The 24,970-nt window shown below is 36.4% G+C and overlaps 1 protein-coding gene and 1 pseudogene across 2 annotated transcripts in view; both read left to right on the top strand.

The window, feature by feature from the left end:
* The window catches only part of ASIC5 (acid sensing ion channel subunit family member 5), a 35,210-nt gene extending 10,879 nt beyond the window's left edge, over positions 1-24,331 (top strand). The window contains exons 3-10 of the mRNA XM_010358036.2: positions 1,039-1,276; positions 3,313-3,438; positions 11,776-11,925; positions 13,253-13,400; positions 14,487-14,543; positions 16,457-16,625; positions 22,119-22,210; positions 24,009-24,331. Of these exons, the coding sequence (XP_010356338.1) occupies positions 1,039-1,276; positions 3,313-3,438; positions 11,776-11,925; positions 13,253-13,400; positions 14,487-14,543; positions 16,457-16,625; positions 22,119-22,210; positions 24,009-24,199 (1,171 nt within the window). The 3' untranslated portion in view covers positions 24,200-24,331. The remainder of the gene's footprint in view (positions 1-1,038; positions 1,277-3,312; positions 3,439-11,775; positions 11,926-13,252; positions 13,401-14,486; positions 14,544-16,456; positions 16,626-22,118; positions 22,211-24,008) is intronic.
* LOC104658103 lies at positions 20,852-21,538 on the top strand (annotated as a pseudogene). Its single transcript, XR_747381.2, has one exon. The product of XR_747381.2 is annotated as a 39S ribosomal protein L20, mitochondrial pseudogene (transcript).
* Positions 24,332-24,970: the final 639 nt, after the last annotated feature.

Below are 24,970 nucleotides of genomic sequence, written 5' to 3'. Positions count from 1 at the left end.
ATTTAATAAGTGCATACCTAACACTCACTATATTCCAGGCAGCTATCTAAAAATTTTAAGAACAATTAATGTAATCATTAAAACAACACTTTGAGGTAGATTATATTAATATATACAGATTTTACAAGAGAGTAAACTTAAGTCACAGGGAAATGAAAAAAATTAGCTAAGTCATACCATTAAACGACTGTAACAATTAGAACCTAACTGGAGAAACAAGATCACCATGAATGACAGAATAAAGGGCTTTCTTCTAGGGATTAAGTCCCACTTCGTTGCAGGAGCTGGTTAAGCAGTCTTTGTACAGTCTTTCGCCTGTAACTAGTGCTGGGGCTGAAGTAAGCAGGGCCAGCAGGAAGGGAAAATGGATATGAAGTTGGGGAAACAAATACAAGCTCAAAATGTAGGTCTCTTTTTCACTACCTTCAATCTTGATGGTGTGAATGACCTGCAGGATAGCTGTCATCTTTACCAGGTTGCACTCTTACCTAACCCAGTATTTGAAGAAGCTGAAGGAAGAGGTCACAAAGGAGCTGGAGGAGCTGTGGTCCCGGCTGCTGCCCAACACCAGCAAGTTGAGTCAGCAGATGGATTGCAGTGTGGGTGAGCTACCACAGCTCCTGCACGACAGTGAAATTCGTATATATACAAGGATGGGAATGCTGGGAAATGCAGTTCTAATTTAGCTAAGCTGACACAGGACAAGGCCACACACAGGAAATCTGGCTCCTAAATGCATTTTTAACAACTATACATTCCCACCTCTTCCTTTAAATTGAATCTTAAAGATCCATTAGGTGTAATCCAGATCAAGGTCTGGGGTATATTCTAGGTAAACGAAACTACATGTGCAAATAAAAGATTAATTGCACAATGGGTCAAAGACTTCTTAGGAATCAAATTTTGCTTAAATGTTTTGCAAATAAGGGAGAGTGTAGGAGGTAAGAAGAAACTAATAGAATCCAGATTTTGGTATCTCTCTTCTAGATAATTATACGTTTTCATTATTCTAACTATGGCCTTCATTCCTGCTAATAGGTTCCAAACTGATGCTGTAGCCAAATTTGGTGTTATTTTTTTCTTATGGCACATTGTATCCAAAGTCCTCCATCTTCGAGAAATTACTGCCAATTCCACTGGTTCTGCAGAGGCTACTGATTTTGCTGCAAGTCACCAAAACTTCAGCATTGCAGAATTTATCAGGAACAAAGGTTTTTATCTCGACAACAGCACTTTGTTGGACTGTGATTTTTTTGGAAAGCCATGTAGCCCAAAGGTAACGATTTTCTATTCTTTAAATATAATCAAAGTGATAAGTTCCTTTACTGCACTGTTTCACATTGAGCTTCCACGGCATTTACTCCCATGGTGAATCAATCCAAATTTCCTTACAGATTCTATTTCATTAGCTCAGCCTTATGATATCGGGGGTATGGAATACACATGAGACAAATTTCCTCTTTCAAGCAGTTAGATAAGGAAAGATAGAAAAGAGAAAACTTGATTGTCTTTCTTGTAGTATAGTCCTTCCAAAAGAAAAACAATTTAACACAAGAGGATATTTTAATTTTTTCCGTTCACCAGCAAACAACCTATTCCAACATAGCATTTTTATAATCACCAAATATCCATCACTCTGCTTATATGCTTATGGTATTGCATTAGAGACTATAGAAAATAAGAGGATCCCAGAGTTTAACTATAAAAAATTTATGCATTATTATTATATATTATATATAACAATAACTATCATATATTGTATATTATATAATATACACTCATAACAAATAGAAAACAAATACATAACAAATACAAAATCCTGTTATTGTTTATAAAGTTAATCTACATTTTAGATAAAGTACTAGATATATCTACAATCTATTAATAAACAACTACATAGGAAATTTGATGCCATATTTCCTGTATCAGTATTCCGTAGCCTGTGTTGTTAGGGGAGTCTAAGTAAACACAAATTCTTGGTTCTTGGATACAATTTCTTATGTTTTTGGTAGGCCACCTTAGCACACAGTAAGCAGAAAAAATGCCTGAGAGACATTTCACAGAGATGAGTTTCTGACCTAAACTCTTAACTTGGAAAGTAAGCTCTCTTATGCTGTTTTTATTCACCAACATGTTTAACTCGCCACCAAGAAATTTCGTGTTAGAGAAATTTTTCAGTTGCATATTACAGAAACCCATTTCTATTCTAGTAGATTGAAGACTAAAAGTAATGAGTTGGCTTAACTAAGAGGGAACTCCAACAGTAGGTCTGGCTTCAGAAAAATGCTGAACCAATGGTCTCCAAGACTGTCTTTAAGATTCTGCCTTTGTTTCCTTCTCATAATTCTGATTGGCTTCTTTCTGTATGAGTTCTCCCCTCTCACCAAAATGGCTGCTGACTGCCCCTAGACTTTCATTATCAGAGTTTAGCACTCCAGTATCCACTTAATCTCACCGAACACTCTGATTAGCTCTACTTGGGACACATATAAATTCTTTTTTTTTTTTTTTTTTTTGAGATGGAGTCTCGCTCTGTCGCCCAGGCTGGAGTGCAGTGGCCGGATCTCAGCTCACTGCAAGCTCCTCCTCCCGCGTTTACGCCATTCTCCTGCCTCAGCCTCCCGAGTAGCTGGGACTACAGGCACCCGCGACCTCGCCCAGCTAGATTTTTGTATTTTTTTTTTAGTAGAGACGGGGTTTCACCGTGTTAGCCAGGATGGTCTTGATCTCCTGACCTCGTGATCCGACCGTCTCGGCCTCCCAAAGTGCTAGGATTACAGGCTTGAGCCACCGCGCCCGGCCCACATATCAATTCTTGAACCAATCACTGAGGCAAGAAGGTGAGGTTTAAGCTTGGCCCAGCTTGTGTCCCATGCACAACTCTGTAGTGGCTGGAAAAAGAGGGCCAAAGGAGCAGGGTCATGTGATTGACTGCCACACTGTGACCATACAGGTTACAGAAGGCGTAGCTCCTCCAAGAAAGGATGCTGTAGTAGTGCTCCACAGGTAAAAACACATTTCCATACATCTTCAGGAAAATATAAAAAAAGTAATTTTTAAAAACGTTTTAAACACATGCTTAATTTTATATAAAAATGTGTCCTTTAAATAATCACATGCAAGTTGATAAATGTATATTGCCAAAAAAAAACTATCATTGAAAACACATATAAATCAGACTATTCTCTCTGATACTTCTGCAGTCTTGTTAGATATTTGTGCTTTTTTTAAAAAAAAGTTATAGCAAACTTCAGAAGTGACAAAAATATCAAATTGATGAGTTTTTTTTTTTGGTTCATTTACATATTGGAGGATTTTGGACATGTCTTCACTGAATATGGAAATTGTTTTACTTTTAATCATGGTGAAACTATCCAAGCAAAGAGAAAAGTGAGTGTCTCTGGAAGAGGCTTGAGCTTGCTCTTCAGTGTGAATCAGGTACTGAATTTTCTCCAGGTTCAAGACAAACAAGAATGGGTGGGGGTTCCAAAAATTTGATCAGACTATTGGTCCATATCAGAGCTCCCACACATTGGATATTATTTCAGTTTTTGTTAATTTAATCTAGACTCCTATGGATTTTATATAACTATTGGCTTAGAAATTAAACAGGCAAAATTTTGAGGCATAAACTGGAGATTTTTATTGACTTAAATTATTGACTCCAGGGAATGTTCATGCCACAAAATAATGAAACCCAGAGATTCTAAGTTGCAATGTATGTAGCTATTTTAAGAGAACTCTTTGCATTTAACAATAATTTTAGAAATATGTTATTGTAAATATGACAACATGTTTTAGAAAGAAACTCTACATACACATTTAACAAACTATAGAATGTACATCTGGAAAAGTGATGGAAAACATCCTGGTTATATAAGGAATATTATGTGAATAGATTTTGTACAAGCCCAGCTTTTGGAAAGTTGTAATTGACCTAATAAGTTCTAAGTGTTTAGCTCTGGGAGGCAGATGTTCAAACACCTAAGAAATGCAGTGGTGTTTTCTTCAAGGTTTCGGGGTATAGCTCCCACCCAAGATTAGTTAATTCTGACCTTTTGTCTTACATAACCACTTCTAGTATTACACATTTAAAGGCATTGTACTTCATTATTATGGTTTTATAAAAGAGGATTCTAAAATGCTGATAGATTAAGTATCCAAAAATTATACAATTAATGACCAAGATGAAAAACAAACTTGGTGTTCCTGCATTCACCTCCCAATCCAAGTGAATCATGCCATTGGCTACTTTTAAAGAATTTCCAGTAATATTCTCTTCATAACTTCCTTTTGTATCCCATTCAAAATATTTTTCTTTATGTCCAAACATAACACTGCAAACCTTAATGCATGTACCTACCTATACTTGTAATGTATTTGATTAATACTTTTGAGTCATTCAAATATTAGCCATAAGGTCAGTTCGAACATTATATTATCAATTTTTACAAACTAGAATTTTCCAAATATTTTTAGAATGCAATGAAAATCTACAAATTCAATGCAATGTTCCATAAGTAAATAACATTGAGATATTTCTCCAGACTAGATAGTTAAGTGTTTCTTAGAGGGTTACAAAAGGGCCAGGAGAAATAGAGTTTTGAATTACAAATAGAATATTTAGTATGTTTATTATATGTAATTACATATGCAGTTGACTCATTCATAGACTATATTCTTTATACTCTTAAGCCTGTTCCTTCTCCTTATAGCCTAAAATTACAACTAATGACAAAGTCACCAGAAGTTTAGTCTTAAATTTCTTCATCTGACCTAAGATTTATTAAAAAGAACATTAGTGTTAAAGAAATAGTGTAAATCTTCACTCTTATGGGAAAATGAATTTGAATTTTACATAAAGGCAGGGATTTTAATTGCAAAATGAAGAGGGCCAAATGATTTTTTAAGCAAATGAGTCAAAGAAAGCAGCTAAGAAGGAAGCAACTAAAAGGCATCTAGGTGAAGCTAAGGCCAGAGGAAACAAGATCATTAACAGTAATTGTAAATACTTACCTGCACCTATCTAAAATGAAATGTGATCCATGGAAACCTATAGAGGTCTTGAGCAATGATTGTCAATCGAGAAAAATGATGAGACAAGTCTCAACCATTTTAGGAGGTTTATTTGCCAAAGCTAAGAACAGGCACCAGTGACATAGCCTCAGGAAGTCCTGAGGTAGTCCAAGGTAGTGAAGGCACAGCTTGATTTTATACATTTTAGGAAGACATGAGACATCAATTATACCTAAGATGTACATTGGTTCCATCCAGAAAGGTGGGGATAACTCGAAGCAGGGAAGAGGCTTCAAGATCATAGGTAGGTGAGAGACAAATGGTTGCATTTTTTTTGAATTTCTGATTGGCTTTTCCAAAGGAGGCAAGCAGAATAAGCATCTGTCTCAGTGAGCAAAGGAATAACTTTGAATAGAACGGGAGGCAGCTCCCAGTTTTAAGGGGCCGGAGATAATCTCCTTTCCCATTCCCCCACTCCCTTTTAAAAAAGTCTTTAGGAGAAAGCATTTTAGGAGAACATGAGTCTCTGGTCTCAGTTTTCATCTGATTTTCTCATGGTTACTAGATGGGTAAGTCCCAAAAGTTTATTTTTAGAAGATTGCAAAGTCTCATGTTCTATGAAGAGAAAATAGGGGGAGGAAGGGAGAAAAACAACAACAAACAAAAGAATAATCCTGGCAAAAATTCATATTGTCCACATTACTTTGAAGTCTGTACATCAGCAGATAGGTATGAAAAGTGGCTATGTATGCAAATAGGTTACTGTTACTTTCTTCTAAAGTTTAAGTTGACAGGCTTCAGTTTGCAGGACTTTGAGAAAGCACAGCTTAGTTTTCAGGGACTCCAAATTAGGAAAAATGGGGAAAAAAAAGAAAAAATTGAAAACACTATTTTGAAGGCTTGTAGCCAAGAAAAATCAGAATTTGGTCCAAACTGTAGAAAACAATAAAAACTGAAAAACACTGGACAAGACTAGAATCTAACAACAGGTGTACTATAGTTTTGGAAACATAATTTTTCTCACTTCTCTAATCCTAATTATAGGATTAATTAGGACATAAAACTTCACATTTTTGCTAAAGACAAAACATATTAGGACTAGTTTATTTTATTTTGTCAAATTATTTGTATACAGTGCAGCAAGAATAGTTATTTTTTACATAGGCTTTTAAATTGCCTTTGGTGGAACTTTGTTCCATAGAAGGAATCTCAGATAAGACTTTTTAAAAGCCGAGTCCAGCCATGGATTTGTGCCATCAAGTATCTATGAGTTGGGTGAATTTCCTCTCCACTTGAGGTTCCAAGGTAAACCTGGAGCTTCTGGGCCTGTCAGAAAGTGACATTCTTTACTTACCACAGGTCAGAAACCCTTTACAGAGACTCTGTACACAAAATATGAGGTCAGTTTTTCCAAGGACATTATTGGTTTCATAAGCCAAGTTTGAGTCCTTAAAGGAAAGCACACCATTCCAGTAAAAGCCTTGGTAAAATAACCAGTTTCTCCAATTGTGTCCTGTTACAAATGAAAACAGATTATTATTGCACTTATGCAAATAACTGTATCACCACAAGTTAAGAATACTCACAAATAGTTTCCAAATTCTGAAGAAATCAGGCAGAGAGAATTGAGTAAGCTCCACATTTTGTTCATAGGAGTATACTAAATTGTTAAAAGCTGTCAGTAGCTCAAAATAAAACTTTTAAGACTCTGAAAAACAAAACAAAGGATCAGCAAACATTTTAAGTAAAAAGTCAAAAAGATTATTTGAGTCCATGCAGTTAATTCTTGTTCTGCTTAATACTCGTGAACATTTTAGCTCTCCATGAGTCCTGAAAGTTTTTCCTCTTTTCTGATGTTACAATCTCCAAAGTTATCAGAAACCTGCATTTAAGGGCACCTGTTAGAGTTTTATAGCTGATTATAAAAACACCTTCTAACAAGGACCAATACATGAGAACAATTGTCCTTGGATGAAAAAAGTTTCTAGAGCAGACATAGTCAAAGACACAATTGACAAGGAAATTTGTTACCTTGATGGTACACAATCATTTTAACATAACGATTATGATTATTATTTATAATGTACACTAAGTCATATCAGAATTACAGGCCTTTCCATTAATTCTGGAACACATACCAATAACATTTATATACAGCCCAATGAAAACTAAACACAATTTCATATTTGACAATGCTTCCTGTATAATTTTTATACCAAGTAAGCCAAATTATGTCATTTTTGGACTTTAGGGAAACTAATATCTTAAAGGATTAATTAGGTCAGAAAAAGACATAATTTATTATTTGATTTTAGAAAGATCATCAAATATCAAAAGTTTAAAACATCTGATATTATGAAATAGGATTACAGGTCATTGTAAAAGCATTCATTTAACCAAAGTGATAACTCAAGAATTTTTTTTAAAAAAAGAAAAATGTTTCATTCTTTAAGAGAGGAGACTTAATTTTCCAAATAAGAAGCCTTAATAAAAACAGCATGAAGCCAATTAAATTTGTTTTCAAAATTTTGTAAACAATCTATAAAATTTAATCTTGACCATAAAATATAACTTCCATAAGCCTTTTATAACCTTTATGATCTTTATTAAGGAGTTAGTTAATGCTTCAAGAAAACCTTGTTAATCTGACACAGGAGTCCATATGCTGGTCTTGAATCATTGTGCCTTTGATGTTCATGATTAATTTATAGAGAAACTGAACTTATTTTGTCTCTTAATGTCACTTGCAATCTCACATGCCCACCTCTTCCTCAATAGTCACGTGGCCTTGAGGAGTTGAATGACTTTAATTTCTGGCCCTATGTCTCAAAAATGCATTTTATTTATTTATTTATTTATTTATTTTTTATTGAGACAGAGTTTCACTCTGTCACCCAAACTGGGGTGCTGGAGTGCAGTGACATGATCTTGGCTCACTGCAGCTTCTGCTGAATGGGTTCAAGTGATTCTCATGCCTCAGCCTCCCAAGTAGCTGGGACTACAGGCATGTGCCACCATGCCCAGCTAATTTTTTGTATTTTTAGTAGAGATGGGGCTTCACCATGTTGGTCAGGCTGGTCTGGAACTCCTGACTTCAGGTGAACCACCTGCTCAGCCTCCCAAGGTACTAGGATTACAGGTGTGAGTTCCTGTGCTGGCCAGGAATGCATTTCATTTTGATTGGAGTCTGCTGTGGGGCCTGAAGATGAGGCTTTAATTGCTGTTAGTGTTTACGATTTAGTAGGACTTGGTGTCCTTTTTAGACCCTGGAGTCAAAGCCCTGTAATTTAACGTCACAAGGACTCTAAAAGCACATACAGGAAGATCCATGGATATAATGACTTTATTTTAAAAAATTTCTCTCAGTGTTTTTCCTAAGCAAACCAAAACTTAATAATAATGTGACAACTTGATCATATTAAAGTTTTTGGTTTTTAAAAATTAAATCTTTATTGTGACTTCCACTGACTATTAATGACATGCTTGGACTTTCTGGCTTGTCCTGAACACCTCTCCTTTCTTAAACAACCAGTCATTTTATTTTAGGACGAAATTTACCATATTATTTCTCTTTAAGCTGTCTTACCACAAAAAAAACCTCTTTATTTTTATAACTTTCTTTACATCCTTTTTTTGTTTCCTTGTTCTTTTTAAATTGTGTTATACATAACCTTTAGATAAGCTTTGAATTAGACAAGATTTGTTTATCTTTATTTAAAAAGGACACACTTTTTTTTAGCAAGACTGTTTTTCTCTAATATATATTTATTGGAAAATACCCACATAATGAAATATCTATTATTAAATTAACATAACTTTCTATTCTAAATTATGATAACTTTTATACAAGTATTTATCCCTTACCTAACTATTTTAATTGTTCACCTAGATTAGTTATGAAAACTGCAATGCTCATGATTTAAAGTTATGAAACTGCCATTGCGAAAATATAACTGAGGCAGTAAAAAGGATATGACCTAACTGACTCCATCTTGCTTAATTTATTGTTTAGCTTTGAACAAAGACAATAGCAGTCCTTTCCAAAACAAACTTCCTTCCTGCCTGTGGAATAGGCTGCCTAATGTCACAAGATTGGAAGTTATGGTAATCTTAGAAAATTTAAGCTGCAGCTATTTTCATTAAACCAATATCAATATCTTATTTATTAAAAACTGCATAAGCAACAATCATTCTGTTTGGGGCTAGGTTTATAGTTTTGTAACCTCTCTGCCAAATTTTGACATTTTATAGTGTTTGGCAGGGATAAGTTGAAATTGCCTGATTAATAAATATAAACAAAAAAAGTATGCTGGCAATTCTTAAGACATTTCTGATATTACTTTACCAGTAATTTTAAAGCTAGGTTTTTTTTTTTATTAAAGATTTTACTTAAGTTACATAAACTTGAAAAAGAATTTGACTAGTCTTTTCTTTTTTCCTGATAAAATATTTGATTTAAACACTTTTATTTTTCTTTAAGCCAATTAATTAGAGCTCTTTTATATATTTTCTGTAGTGAAACACCGTGTACATGACATATAAATACATAGACATGTTAGGTATGCCAATAAAGGTACATTTTACAGATTCATAAAGACCCTTTTATTATCTTTTTTCCTATCTTAGACTTTCAGATTCTTGATAACCTGTTTTGCAACCCTAGGCAGTTGTTAGCTAAATAGCCTTAAATTTGCTTATTAAATGAAACAACTCAGGTGAAAATAAAATAGAAAACTTTATATCATAAGGTACAGAGAGAAAAAGTCTGTTGGTGCTAGAGGGAGATACTTTTAATTTTCTTTAAGCCAAATCTAACCTAAAATTATAGAACTCTACCACAGTATTATATAAGGAGACCAGTTTTATTTAGATAGAGACTACCTATATTTTAACTGGATCTCTAAGCTCTGAGCAGAGCTCACATTGAATCCTGGGTCTCCAAAAAAAAGTAGAATTATTTTGAGGTTAGACCATGTGATGCTTTTACAGTGCACTTATTTTTTTTTAACAAAGACATTTCTGAGTGTCTAAATTACACTCTTCCTTAAAAACCCAAGAGTAGCCTCTGTTGCAATAACTATTTTAGTCAAAAGGTCAGATGAAAACAGAATTCAGTCAACTGAAGGAAAAAAAAAAAAAAAAACTTTTGCTCAGAAAAAAAGACAAGTCTTAGGAGAGAAAAACAAAAAAACCCAAAAACCTGAAGGCCTTTTAAATACAAACATGCACCCATGCGCGCGCACACACACACACACACACACACACACACACGCACACACATCTTGGATGTTAACCTTTTAATTAAGTTGACTTTGAACCATTGAGCTCCTTTAAAAAAATTCTTTTTAGATCTCATTACCATATTTCAGCTAGGACAAAATTCTGCTATTTCACAAGTACAGCCATTGCTCTTTCAGTTTGGTCTGGCTGATAAAAAGGTGGTTTTGTTATGTAAATAAAGCCCCTTTAGTAGTCAAAATAAAAAATCTTTCCTTTTTTTTTCCCTTTTGATTGCTATTTTCTTTCCACTTCAGAGGCTTTGTTCCCCATAATTTAGAGTTCCCCTTTGGATTTAACCAAGTTTGGACGTGTGTTTGACCAAAATGTGCTGCTAACAGACCTAGCTTTTCAGGGTTGTTACTCCCTGAACCAGATTGGTCCTCTTGTGTTGCAGCTCCCTGGCACAGTGTGTCAGGGGCTCAAGATGCAAGAGGGGTCGGCTCCTACTAAGCACCTGCCAGCTGAGATTAAACCCTAAGTATATTCTTCTAAGGGGGATACTTATTTAGAGCCACTACACATTTTAGGGAGCATTCCTCCCAGACACCCCCATGTGATTCTCAGTCACCTCAGAATGCCCCAAAAAGCTTAGGGGAGCAAGGTGCTCTATTTCTTTGGAGTGTAAAATTCCATACTCATGAGCTAGAGGATTCTGAGTTGGTCAAATTCAATGAGAGAAAGAGCCAAAACACACACACAAACCCAACAAGACAGAAACAAACAACAAAACAGTTAAGCAAAACTAACAATGATCACACAAATTATATGATTTCTGAGAGCTCTAAGTTTAAGCAGAAATTAATACCAGCTGGTTGTTAATGCTAACTTTAGTTCTTTAAAAAGAATTTGTAAGAAAGAATCCCAAACCAGTTTTCTCACCTAGTGATGGGGACCAAGCTGAAAACTGCTCTCTGCCAATGCAGAAGCAGGCAGGTTCACCTTCCTTGATGGAAGCGAGTGGAAACTTCCACAACAAAAGGAATTTTTTTTTTTTTTTTGAACAGCAAATGAGCCTCAGACCCCCAAATGAAAAACAGTGGTTGATCAGGGATCCCTGGAGGAAAGAATTCCTGGACTTCAGCAATCATCTTATTGGTTTGGGCTATAAGGTGCCCAAGCTGGTACCAAGCACCAATAGGCTAGCTGCTGCAGGCCAGGTCGCCTTCACTCAGGATCCTTTTGTGGTTACCAGACGTCAATCAAGAAAAATAATGAGACAAGCCTCAATTATTTCAGGACTGCCCTGAGTAGACCCCGGCTTGAAGGGACCCAAGATATTTTCCTTTCACAGATTCAACCACTAAAGTATATCTTAGATGTTTAATTTTCACACACTTTAGGCAAAAAGAGATTGAAATATGACATAAAATATTTAGGATTAGTCAAATGCTATCATGAGATGATAAAACGAAATCCTAAACTTGTATAGAACTGATATAGTCAATTTGCAATTTAGGCAAAAACATATTTTTATTTCAGGAGGCATTCACTGATAACCCAGCCCTTGGTTTCGTTGATGCTGGGATCATCTTTGCTATCCATTCACCAAAGATGGTGCCACAGTTTGATGGATTAGGCTTGTTGTCACCTGTGGGAATGCACGCAAGGGTAACCATCCGCCAAGTGAAGGTAAATACTGCAGAGAAGTCGAGTCTGAGGAAATTAGGTGGGGTAGTGAATGCATCAAACACATAAGTAATGCTTTTCACTAGAAATTCCTTTCTCCCATGCCTATAAAACACCATTAGAAATTCCAAAATTTCATTTCAGATTCTTTTCCTTTATCTGAAGGTACATGATTAGTGGAAACAGAAACTATATAAGTGAAAGCTGGGAAGCTTATCAAATCCAAAGTAACTTTACCTTTCATTAGAAATGGAAAGGGTCATTAAGTATAAAAAGGTACCTAAGTTGCTGAGCCATGATTCTTCAATGAGACTATCCGGGAAGGAGAAAATTAGTGGGAAAAGCAGGAACCTTGGAGTCAGGCTTGTCTGGTAGGTTTCTGTTTGCCAGCTACTTACTTGCTCAGTAACTTTCTGTAATTAGCTTCCTGAATTTGCATCTCCTCTCTGCACAAATGGGACAGGGGTAATATTTTCCTTTCATGGTAAGGAAGTTTAAGTGAAGTACTACAAAGAAAGCACTTACCATTGATAGACACAAGAGACAGCCAACAGCCCCTGGTGAAACTCCACCTTCAAGTCTAAAACAGCCTGAAGGCTGAAAAACTAGACTGCTTGTCTCAGATGAAGTGTGCCCTTTCCCACCTGATTCTTTCTGAAAAATGCCCACCTGCACATTGGGAAGAAGGGGTGGAGCCTTGGAAAGTTTACACTGTTTGCAGTGGGGAGGAGCCTGGCCTCTCCCGTATCTGTGTGGTGGCCTGAGATTCAATCTGTGAGGTGGGAAACCTACCAGCAAGACTCTCTCTCACTTAGCTGAGAGTCATTTTTTTTTCCTTTTTACTCAATAAATTCCATTTCCTTACCCTTCTATGTGTCCACGAGCCTCATCTTTCCTGGTCATGTGACAGCTCAGTTTTAGCTGAACTAAGGAGAAAGTTCTGCAACACCATGTTGCCGGGCACATAATAGATGCTTGTTAAAGGATCTTTTTAAAATGTGATTTTGGTTGCTGTTTTGTAGGTGAGCTGATTACTACACTAATATAACATTTATGTAAGTGATCATTTTTTCCTTATATGAGTTGATTTTTAGAATACTCAGTGTGTCTGACTTTATTCATTCACATTTGGAATATATGTTTAAGGATCACTGTTATACTTAGCTTCAGGGAATTTCAGGTCAATAGAGTAGGCAAAATAGACAAATGTAACCAATTTTGGTTTAGGAAATCAAAGAGCTCTGAGAGTAAAATAAAAATGTGTATCAGCTTCTTGATGAAAAATTGATGTAAATAAATCTCCTGAACCAAGTATTTATCTTATCTTAAGACAGTTCATCAAGAATACCCTTGGGGAGAATGCAATCCTAACATCAAGCTGCAGAATTTTAGCAACTACAGCACTTCCGGTTGCTTGAAGGAATGCAAAGCCCAGCAAATAAAAAAGCAATGTGGATGTGTGCCTTTTCTTCTTCCTGGTAAGTAAAGACTAAATGCCCCCTTACTTAACTAGACAGTTAAGTGTTTCTTACAGGATTACAAAAGGTCTGGGAGGAATAGAGTATTGAAATACAAATGAAATATTAAGTATTATTAATTACAGACGCTGCTAACCCATTCACAGAAAATTATTATATTCTTAAACCTGTTCCTTCTCTTTGCAGCCTAAAATGACAACTAATGACAAAGTCACCAGAAGTTCAGTCCTAAATTTCTTTGAATTTTATGTTTATATTTACTTAATTTGAAACATAGCAAATCAACGTGTCACTAAATTGTTTTCCACTCTTATGAAATTCTACACTGGAAAATTATCCACTTGCCAAGTACAACTTCGACTGACAAGTTTTACATTATAAAATCATAGCAGAGATTTCTGGAAAAGAAAATTGTGTTATCAGGGTGGGGCCCCAATACTTACTCCCAAAGGCTAAAATTTGATGGTCTCAAATGTCTAAAACAGCACACCAAGTTTTTCTTAATTTTGAAAGAAAAATTAGATCATGGATATATGTCTTACCAAGCCTGAAGATTTCACTGTTGCAAAGTTGTTTTCTTTGTGACTGTAAACTTACCTTCCGGGGCCTCCTTTTCATACAATTTGCAACTTTTCCCGAACCATGGGTGAGAACCAAACATTCAAGGAAGCAATCGAGCAGGGTGAATAAGAGCCAGATCTCAACCAGGCCGCTCATGCCAGCTCCACAATGTCTCCCCTAGGTGATCTTGAACAAGTGACCTAGCCTCTCTACTCTGCTGTCAAATGGAGGAGAGGATAATAATTCCATCTTATAGGGTTGCTGTAAGAATGAAAGGGGTATGTAAGTGGTTCAAATAGTGCCTGGCACAGAATACAGTCTATATAAATGTCAGATATTTTTATTCAGGTCTTTTACATCCCCCTCCCACAGCATATCTAGAAAGATATATTGTAATGCTCATATAGATGAATGGGTGGGTGGATGAATGGATGGACAGATGTAGGTAAGAAAGGTATTTTTGTCATTAGATCACTTATTTTACAAAATGTAAAGTCTCTATATGTTACACTTATTATTTTTAAGGAAATGGGATAGAATGTGACCTACAAAAGTACCTCAGCTGTGTTTCTCCTATACTTGGTAAGTGCCTAATTTACTTTTATTTTCAGGATTTATATTAAAGTTGCTCAAAGTAATACAAGACATTAAGTCAAACTATGGATAGCCCAGAAATTAAACAGAATACAGTATATACGAGAAGATCTTTTTGTAAGTGTTCTTAAATAGTAGCTAACAAACACAGGCAGTACACACAAACAAACAAAAACCCTCTGATACTAAGCCACATCTGAATTTTCAAATTTTGTTCTTTTTTATAATCAAAATATCCTAGTTGTTTTTTTACTGTTCCACAAATAAAACATGTTTATTGTGAATAGTTAAAATACTACAGAATAGAAAGGAAATCATGTAAAAATAAGTGGAAGTTTTATTACTGAGAATTCCTCTCACTATTTGGGAGTAATCTTTCATTCATTCATTTCATTGTATGTACATGGCATATAAAATTTTTTCATAAATGTAATTATAACTGTACATGCCATATTTATTGGGGACAAGTTGTTATTAAAGAGCCCACTCTTTTTTTTTGCTTTCACACCTTTTACCTTAACCTGGAACAATCGCTAACACTTTAGTATATCCTACCATCACTTTCTCCACATACACATCTCCATATTTATCACTTGAAGTCATTGGTTGTTTTATTAAAACAGAATCCCAGTATATACTCTTCTATACAACTTGCTTTTCTAACCCATTGTGGAAATATCTCCAGGATAGCAGGAATAGATTGAAAAGGTTCTTTTCAATGGTTATAAAATATTTCAAGGTTTGGCTATAGGTAGAAGGAATCTTTTTTTTATGTAGATCACAGACTGAACATGCGAAAGTCATATTACTAACCGATAGACTTGAAATGATGTTGCCATATTTCTCTGATTCCTTATCCCTGTTGGAGGCTGGAGGGAGAGCTTGGAGAAAAAAACCATGGATGCAGTTCAGCAGGGACTGTTGTGGGATAAGGGGGTCAGAAGAGTGTGTGTGTTTGTGTGTGTGAGAGAGTATTATGTACATGAGAGTATATGTATGTAACTGTGTGTGTGTGTGTGAGCTTATGTGTATATGGGAGTGTGTGAGTGCATATGAGTGTAGAGGAAGAGTGGTGGTCTTTACCAGCAGTGCTAAAGAACTAGCAGATGCATGCAAAAGTTATCTCCCAGAGAAGTCAAAGTTAGAGTCTGAAAAACAAACCCAAAGTTTGTTGGTAACCAGGAGGTCTTGGTAAACAACTGTTTCATGAGAACAAAGGGTTTCGGTATCAAAACCAAAGGAAAAACAAGAACCTGAGTATCTAGCATGGGTGAGGAGCAGTGAGAATGGGCACTGGGAGGTGGTCCAAAGGGAAGCTGGAGACAAACACTGCCTGCTGCAGAGACTTTTTTCCAGTATGCATTTGCATGGATAGCCTGGTTGCTCTGTAGGAGCCAAGAGGGAACATTGAACAGAGAACTTCAGGGGTTGATTTGGAAGTGACCGGGCCAACAGAAATAAGAGACTGCAAATACCCAGGAGCACATTTCATACCACTGTATGTTGAGAGAAATCTGAAGATGTTTAGTGTAAACCTGAGACATTGGTTTGCAGGATTGTTTGACTGTCCCTCTCAAAGTGACATGAAATCACACACTTTCCATCTTTCTTCTGTCCAAATATCTGATATTTTACAGAAATAGACCCAGATACTTCCTGAAAATAACTTCTTAAATCCAATAAAGATCCCAATCCAGTGACTCAATGAATTCAAAGATAAAAACTTCCAGGCCTTATATTGTATCTCCTCTGCTACATTCAGAGTAACATATAAACACCATTTGTTGTTGGTAACCACTTTTTTTTAACATTGAAAGTGAAATGATAAACTTTATAAAACTATCCTACCCGTGATGAAATATTTCTCTTCTCTGAATTCCCTGTCCTGATTTTCATTTCAGACCACATTGAACTTAAGGAGTTATGTACAGTGGGCACACATAACTCTAGCTGCCCTGTTTCTTGTGAAGAAACAGAATACCCTGCCACTATTTCTTATTCCTCTTTTCCAAGTCAAAAAGCTTTGAAATATCTTTCCAAGAAGTTGAATCAAAGCCGGAAATACATCAGGTAATCTTACTAGCTTTTTAAACTACTGATAATTAACATAGATTTTTTTTTTCTTTATTGAAAACCCTCAAAGACTTAGGAAGTGAAATTCTGATCAATCAAGGGAGGCAATAGCTTTTTTCACTGAACTAACAATGAAACCATAGAATTTTAAAAGTAGATAAGATCATATCGTTCAACTCCTTACTTTAATTGTGTGAAGAGGAAAATGATGCTTGTGTGAGTAATTTTCTCATGATCAAACCTTTATTGCCCAAACTGGGGAAAATAATAATGTTGACTGATAACAACGGACGCCTTAAAATATGAAAATTTCCTACCTGTACATTATACACTTTGAGTCTTCTAATAACTGTATAAGGTAGATGAAACAGAAATTAATATTCTATTTTTATGGAAGAGGAAACTGAAGGCCATCGTATTTTAAGAAATGGTTCTGTGAAGGTAGTCAGGGGCCCAGAAAGAAGTTATGCCCAAGAACTTTGACGCTGGTCCCCATATCTTTGCAACCCAGATACATGATTCCATGTTTCCTGATTAACTGAAAATTAAATTAGTCCTCTTTCTGCTATACCATACTGCCTCTTAAAAATTACAAATCAAGCTTTATAAATAACTATTTTTTAACAGGGAAACAACTTTAGCATTTCTCTGTGTTTCTTTGTATTTTTAGTACTAGGGCATGAAGCAGTAATATATATAGTATACTGGTGTTTGTAGTTATATCTATTAAAATAAAAATATGTTAACTAACTTAAGGTTGATGTACATTTTCACAGATGCGTACATAATTTGGAAAGCATGCTTTGATTCCAATGTTAGCCCTGTACTTACTTTAATAAAATAAAAAAAGATATTCCCATGTAAACACCGAGATAATAAAGGGGTCTTTACAGATCAGAAAGAAAAAGTATTTTCATCAAAACAGGGCTAATGGAGTGATTCCAAACAGCAGATAAAATGATAAACAGCTGTAAAATGTACAATTATATTTGTTTACACTTCCAACTCCAGCACAGACATCTATTTATATATTTTGTTTTAATGTGGGAAACTGATTTGCTTTTAATATTGTTCCTGATATATTTAAATATGACTTAGAAGAGCATTTCCTGTGTCTTTTGGTTGATAGAAATCTCCTGAGTTTCATAATTATTTAATAAGCAGAGAAAGTAGGCATGATTTTGGAGACATACTGGTGAATCAGAAAAGAAAGCCATGTATGAAACAAAAGGATCTTAGGGAATGCTGTTTTTTTCTTTTTTTTCTCGCAAAACTCAGGTTATTCTTGAAACGGGAGAGTTCTCTGATTTCCCCTTGCAGAATGTGCAAAAGGGGTGTGGCTTGCCTGTTCGGTGTCCCAGCAGCTCAAACTCCTATGGAGAGCATGCAGAGGGGCAGGTGCAGAGGCCGGGGGAGCACTTTGGGCTCCTGCCCCATGGTAGTGTCTAGGGGTGGGTGTCTGCAACCCTAGGGTTGCAAAGCTCTTTCAGCTTTGCTGTCTATAGATGGCTGGAGGGTTAATCAGCTCAATGGACCCTCTGCCTTATCGCAAGGGCAGAGGGCCAGTGTGACAGCTTCTGTATCCCAAGCTCTTGCCCAGTGACCCAGAAGAATCGGATTACACACGGGCTCGAAGGATGAGTGCGAGATTTAATTGTGTGGTGGAGGTGGCTCTCATTGACATGGATCGGGAGCCAGAAGGAGTGATGGAGTGGGATTGCGATCTTCGCGTGGAAGCGGGCAGCCTATGGTTAGACTCTTCTCTGAACACCCCGGGCTGAACTCCCCTTGGTGTTCAGATGTGCCTCCTCTTCTCTCTTTCTCTGCCTGCATCATTTTGCCATCACTGGTTGGTTGATCTTCTGGTCTGCTGGTATCTTCTGGAGCTTGGGGTTTGGGTTTCATATGGAGGCAGGATAAGGGGTGTAGTAGGCCAAAAGGCAACTTTTTGGGTGCAAAACCAGAAATGCCTGTTCTCATTTAGAGCTATGGTATCCAGGCCTGAGGGTGGGCCTTTGCTAGGGAACCGCCCTCTTCTACCCAATATTTTTCTGTTTCCTGTCCATATAATTACGAATAGTTCTCCAATTAATCTTATCACATAATGTACATGTAGGGACCTTACATGGTTTTAAATAGTGGAGGTCATTACCAGGAAGACTAAGGTGAGCAGCTGAACAAAGGTGGCTGGATTCAGGGATTGTTCAGCTCCTACACAGAGACAGTTAGAAGTCACACATATAATTAAATAACTGGTTGGTGCAAAGGTACTGGAAATCAGAGAATGGTAAATCAGAAAACAGAAATGCAGTTTGTCAGGACGGCAAATGTGAAATGTTAACAGCAGTCATTTTAAAAGAAGCAGCCCCTAACTTAATCATGAAGTTGCATGTGTGTCTTCCTGGGACAGAAATAAATGCTACTTCATGGTCAATCCAGGGCCTCATGAGGCTGCTGCTGGACCTCAACGTGTTGAGAGGCTTAGCTTGACCGTAGCAGGCAGTGTGGAGTTTACCCTTGAAAATAAGGGTAAATTGTGTCTGAAGTTAGGCCAACCTCATCAGTAAAACAAGTGAATTTTTAAAATTGATCTTTTTTAACTTAACAAATTTTGAAATAAAAATTGTACAAAATTATTTCCTTTGTGCCAAATTAATTAATTCCTCTAATGCAGCACTCCTGCTCAAGCATCTGGAAGCTCTTTAAAAACTATCTTGTGATAGAACAAAAAATTTAGTTTTTATTTTATAATTGTGCCTCTCCTGACACAAATAAATATTTTTGGACTTAAATCCTGCTAAATCCTGAACAATTTCACTATTGCCATGAGGCACAGATTCAGTGAGACACAAATGATTGGACAAAACAACTGCCTGAGAGAAGTTGAGCAAATATCACAATATTTTTGCAGGGGAATAATTTATCTTCTCTCAAAATCGCAGGTGGATAATGCTTGGAAATGATTATGAATGTTGTGCTTTGGAAATTAAACAACATTATCAGTGCACATGCAAATTAGGAGCACAATGGAGGCCAAAGAGATTAGAATATTACTAAAATTTCTGGACTTCCATGACAACTTTATTATTTCCATTACTTTGGGAACTGGTTTATCATTTGTAAATATTACTGCAGTCCCTGATTATCTACTTAAACATAGTACATTCTCCTGTTACTCAGGGCTAAACCAATGGAAATTAAGTAAACATATTAATGATATATTTTGAATTAAGTGTATTTGTAATTATTGATTTCAAAAATTGTAAACATTAAGGAGAGTGATTTACAGCCATGTTCCTTAGGTGTGTTAAAGATCACCACATAATTTAGGAAACTCTGCTAATAATATCCATTCTTAATGGATACTATTATTGTTATTGCCATTTTAAAATCAGAAGGTGCTTGGTTTCAGATTCAGCTTATAACACTGAGAGGGTAATATTGATCCATTCATTTATTGATTTTCATCTTTAATTTGCTCCCTTATTTGTCCATTTTACATATCGGTAAGGAACAACCTATTATTTGTTAAGATTCAGGAGTAGTCTAGGCATTAGGGATACCTCAGTGTACAAAAGACAAAAATCCTGCCTTGCTGCGCTTCTGTCCACTGGGATGGAAATAGGTGATCACTGTATATAGTCTTGTCAGGTGGCATAAAGCAGTGTGAGGGAGTGGCAGCAGAAAAGCAGTCTGGGGAAGCCAGGGTCAGGGAGGGTTGTTCTCAGTTCTGTGGATTATTGTCAGGAAGGACTTTCCTTCCTGTTGAAGTGGGGGTGCATTAAAATTGGAAACAGAAAGACCAGTTAGCAAGCTATTGCAAAAATCCAGGTGAGAGGTCATGAAGGCTTGGGCAAAGGTGGTAGCTTTGAATGGGGTGAGAGGTCGTAGGAGTCCAGATATATTTTGAAGGTAACACAAAAAATGGGATTTCCTGATGAACTGGCTATGGAGTGTGAAAATTTACACCATAAATAAGGGAAATGTGAAGGATTTGACTTGGAACATGCTAAAGTTGGAACATCTATTGGACATCCAAGTAGCAATATAAGAGTGAACTGAATATATTATTGAAGTTCAAGATAGGGGTCTGGGCTGGAGAGAGAAAGTGAGGGCTTCCAAGACCATGTAACGAGCTGTAAGTATCATTTTAAAAGATGTTTAGCCACTCTGGTCACGTGTAAAGATTTCAAACAGGCATTAAGAAAACAGAGTCCTTCCGACCCGGACAAGATGGCGGCGGTGCGGCGCGTGAGTTGTTGAGTATCCAGGACGCCGGCCTGCAGGCACCATGGTCTTTCTCACAGCGCAGCTCTGGCTGCGGAATCGCGTCACGGACCGCTACTTTTGGATCCAGGAGGTGCTGAAGCACGCCAGGCACTTCCGGGGGAGGAAAAATCGCTGCTACAGGTTGGCGGTCAGAGCCGTGATTCGAGCCTTTGTGAAATGCACCAAAGCCCGATACCTGAAGAAAAAGAACATGAGGACCCTCTGGATTAATCGAATTACAGCTGCTAGCCAGGAACACGGCCTGAAGTATCCAGCGTTCATTGGCAATTTAGTTAAGTGCCAGGTGGAGCTCAACAGGAAAGTCCTAGCGGATCTGGCCATCTACGAACCAAAGACTTCTAAATCTTTGGCTGCCTTGGCCAATAGAAGGCGACACGAAGGATTTGCTGCTGCCTTGGGGGATGGGAAGGAACCTGAAGGCATTTTTTCCAGAGTGGTGCAGTACCACTGAGGACTGTTACTGTGTTGATTAGGAAAAGACACAGAGTAATTTGCAGTTTGTTTGATTTGTTCTTTTGTTTATCCACATCCCAGTAACAGGCATGAGGGAAGGCCCTGTCTCTCTGGGACAGAGCGTCACAGATGACGTCCGTGTTTTGTGTGAATGAAACTCAAACACTTCAAAAAAAAAATAAATAAATAAATAAAAGAAAACAGAGTCTTTGCCTAAGTATACTAATGACAAATAGTTAATAATTAGTATTCATCGAACACTCAATATACGTCAGGCTCTATGTCAATTTTGCATATACATAATTTAATTTCACCTCACTACAACTCTGTGAGCGCAACTCTAAAATCCTGACTACTCATGAGGAAACCATGACTCAAAAAATACAATGTGATTTCTTGAAGGTCATGCAAGTAATAAAAGACAGAACCAAGATTTGAATGAAAATCAAACACACATTTAAATGTTTGTAAATACTTTATTCAGTAGATATTTACATATAATGTCTTTTTCTAGTTTCTCAGGAATGAGGTACAGAAAAATTATTGGGGAAAATTATTTTTTCTTAAAAACCAACATGACAAAATGCCTTCTACATCCTGCTAATGGTGATTAATATAAAAACAATCTTGTGTCCAGTTTAACATTAAATAACATATAAAACAAAAATGAATATTACTTTTATTAGATGGGAATTAAAAGTAATGCTGACAATCTTAAGCTATATTAACTCTATTTTTTATCCCTAGAGAGAATCTTGTAAAAATTGAAATTAACTATAGTGACCTAAACTATAAGATAACCCAGCAGCAAAAGGCAGTGAGTGTGCCTGAGTTACTTGGTAAGTGTTATTTAATTGCTCCTTATCATTATTATTATTATTTATTGATACGGAGTCTCGCTCTGTCGCCCAGGCTGGAGTGTAGTGGTGCGATCTCGGCTCACTGCAAGCTCCGCCTCCCGGGTTCACGCCATTCTCCTGCCTCAGCCTCCCGAGTAGCTGGGGCTACAGGCGCCTGCCACCACGACCAGCTAATTTTTTGTATTTTTAGTGGAGACGGGGTGTCACCATGTTAGCCAGGATGGTCTCGATCTCCTGACCTCGTGATCTGCCCACCTCGTGGTCCACCCACCTCGGCTTCCCAAAGTGCTGCGATTACAAGCGTGAGCCACCACGCCTGACCTAATTGCTCCTTATTTTTAAAAAATTTTTATCAGTTTTTTTCTTTCATATTTAAGGTTTAGCTTATCAATGGAGGACAAGAATTCAATTAAACTTGTCATTCAGCTGCTATTTAAATCTGTCATATTTCCGCTCCCTAGAAAACACTGTACAACCTCACATGGACTTTTATAAAGAAAAGGCTGGTGGTGTTTCATCTCCACTCACACTCACATCAAACTTTACCGTTAGATCCCTCATCAAGTGACTCTTGTAGAATGTTTCATCTATCCTACACCTAGGTAAATGTCAGCCACCGCATACCTCCACATAGGGCTCTATCCCAGAGTGGCTTAAAAAGAAGAACCTGAGAAAGCAAAATTAGGCATTTTCTTTACAATCACTGCCTGCTCACTTGCCTTCTCCACACAGTCCCTAATAAACATAGTGGCTGATTTCCTAGATCTCACTGCATCTTAGAGGAAGCCGTGTCGGAGACAGAAGAAGGGCTTAGACTCAGGCAAAAGTGACAGCAGTCAGACATTGCAGCTGAGACCCTGAATATGGAGGAAATATGTCAATTCGCCAAAGCTCTTGGAGAAGCCTATACTTCATTATCGCACTTTACAAAAACAGAATGGTCCTAAGAATGGCTTAGGGCAATGAGATAATGGTTGATAATGTAATCTATTTATGAAAGCGGTGCTGGAGTAGTCAGATTCAGAGACAGAAAAGGAAAAGAGTGGTTGTCGTGGGCCGAGAAGAGGAGCAATGAGGAGTTAAAGTTTAATGCATACAGAGTTTCAGTTAGGGAAGATGAAAACATCCTGGAAATAGATAAAGATAATGGAATGGCTGCATAACAATGTGAACGTACTTAATGCCACAGTACTGTATACTGTGGTTAGCATGGTAGTTTTAATGTTATATATATTTCACCACAATAAAAAAGCACAAACAGTAAATATAAGTATCAATTTAAAAATATCAAAAAAGGCAATGTTGTGTTAATATATTTTGTTTAAAGCCAATATTATGAATGCATAAAAAGAAATACAGTTTTGACACTTGATGTCACAACTAGCTTGGAAATTAATTTTCTGGAAAACATCATCATCCAGTAGTGCCATCTGGATGGCACTTTTCCGCTCTTCATTTAGCACCTAAAAATGAGTTTGTAATTATCTAGAATCTGTAATGAATTTACCTAGATTTTATATCCTCCAAAGTCTTAGAGTTATATGTTTGGAATCAGATTTTATGTTTGCTTTTCTTCTCTGCTTTTTATGATGATTTGTATGAATATTGCTTCGATATTACCAATTTCTATTACCTTATTCATATCAAATGTTAAAATAAAATTAACCAATCTTCGTCTCAGTTATGATGATATTTTGCTTCAACTAATTTAACTTCTGATAATATTTGTTTTTTTATGAAAAATAATGACATTCAATCTTTACTGGTTTTATTACAGCAGATCTTGGTGGTCAGTTGGGTCTATTTTGTGGGGCCAGTCTGATCACGATCATAGAAATTATTGAATATCTATTCACCAATTTCTACTGGATATGCATTTTCTTTTTGCTGAAGATACCTGAAATGACCCAGTGGACTCCTCCACCTCAGAATCATCTGGGAAATAAAAATAGGATAGAGGAGTGTTAATGGTCATTTAGAATAAAATAATTTGCTTTTCTCTTCATGATACCTTCAGATTTATCATGACTAATTCATTGTTATGTCACTTTGCTATAGTTTCGAGAGTTCAATAAAAGCCATTAAAGATATATATCTCTTCATAAATATTTCTATTTGTCTTTGCATATATGTGTGTGTGTGTGTATATATATGTGTGTATATATATATGACATAAAGAAATAGGAACTATCTTTTTCACCTTTGTGTTCCCTGCACCTAGAACAGTAAAGATTATGTAAAAGACATCTCATAAATGTTTTTCAATGAAAGAATATTGGTGTAGTGAAAAAAAAGACATTCTTTATGACTAAATATGCAAACTAGACCCAATAAACTATACATGAGGAAACAAATATTTCTTTATTCAAGAAATGGTATGTATAATTTATGCTTTATAAAGTTTTAAAGAATTTTTATTTTCATTAAGATTCAACATACTTTTTTTTTTCCATTTTATGTGAAGTGTTCTACTGTAAGTGACTTTTGGAGGGACAGAAATCTATGTTTCCCATACAGGTGGTACTTAACATCAATCTAATTGAAACTAAAGTTATATGTATACTATCTTGAAAGTACACGGCATTTTCTCATTTTTTTCCCAAGTACTTCTATTTACATATTTAGTCCAGAGAGGAAATTCAGGAGTTTCAGTGTTCTCTCTCCCCCTCGGGTATAGATCTACTTTCAGTCTCTCAGAATATTCAATTAAAGGTGACTTTTAGATGAATTCTCAAACAT

This window comes from Rhinopithecus roxellana, chromosome 2 (genome assembly GCF_007565055.1).
Source record: "Rhinopithecus roxellana isolate Shanxi Qingling chromosome 2, ASM756505v1, whole genome shotgun sequence".
Classification (NCBI taxonomy): Eukaryota; Metazoa; Chordata; class Mammalia; order Primates; family Cercopithecidae; genus Rhinopithecus; species Rhinopithecus roxellana.
This window is presented reverse-complemented; position numbering and strand designations above follow the sequence as displayed.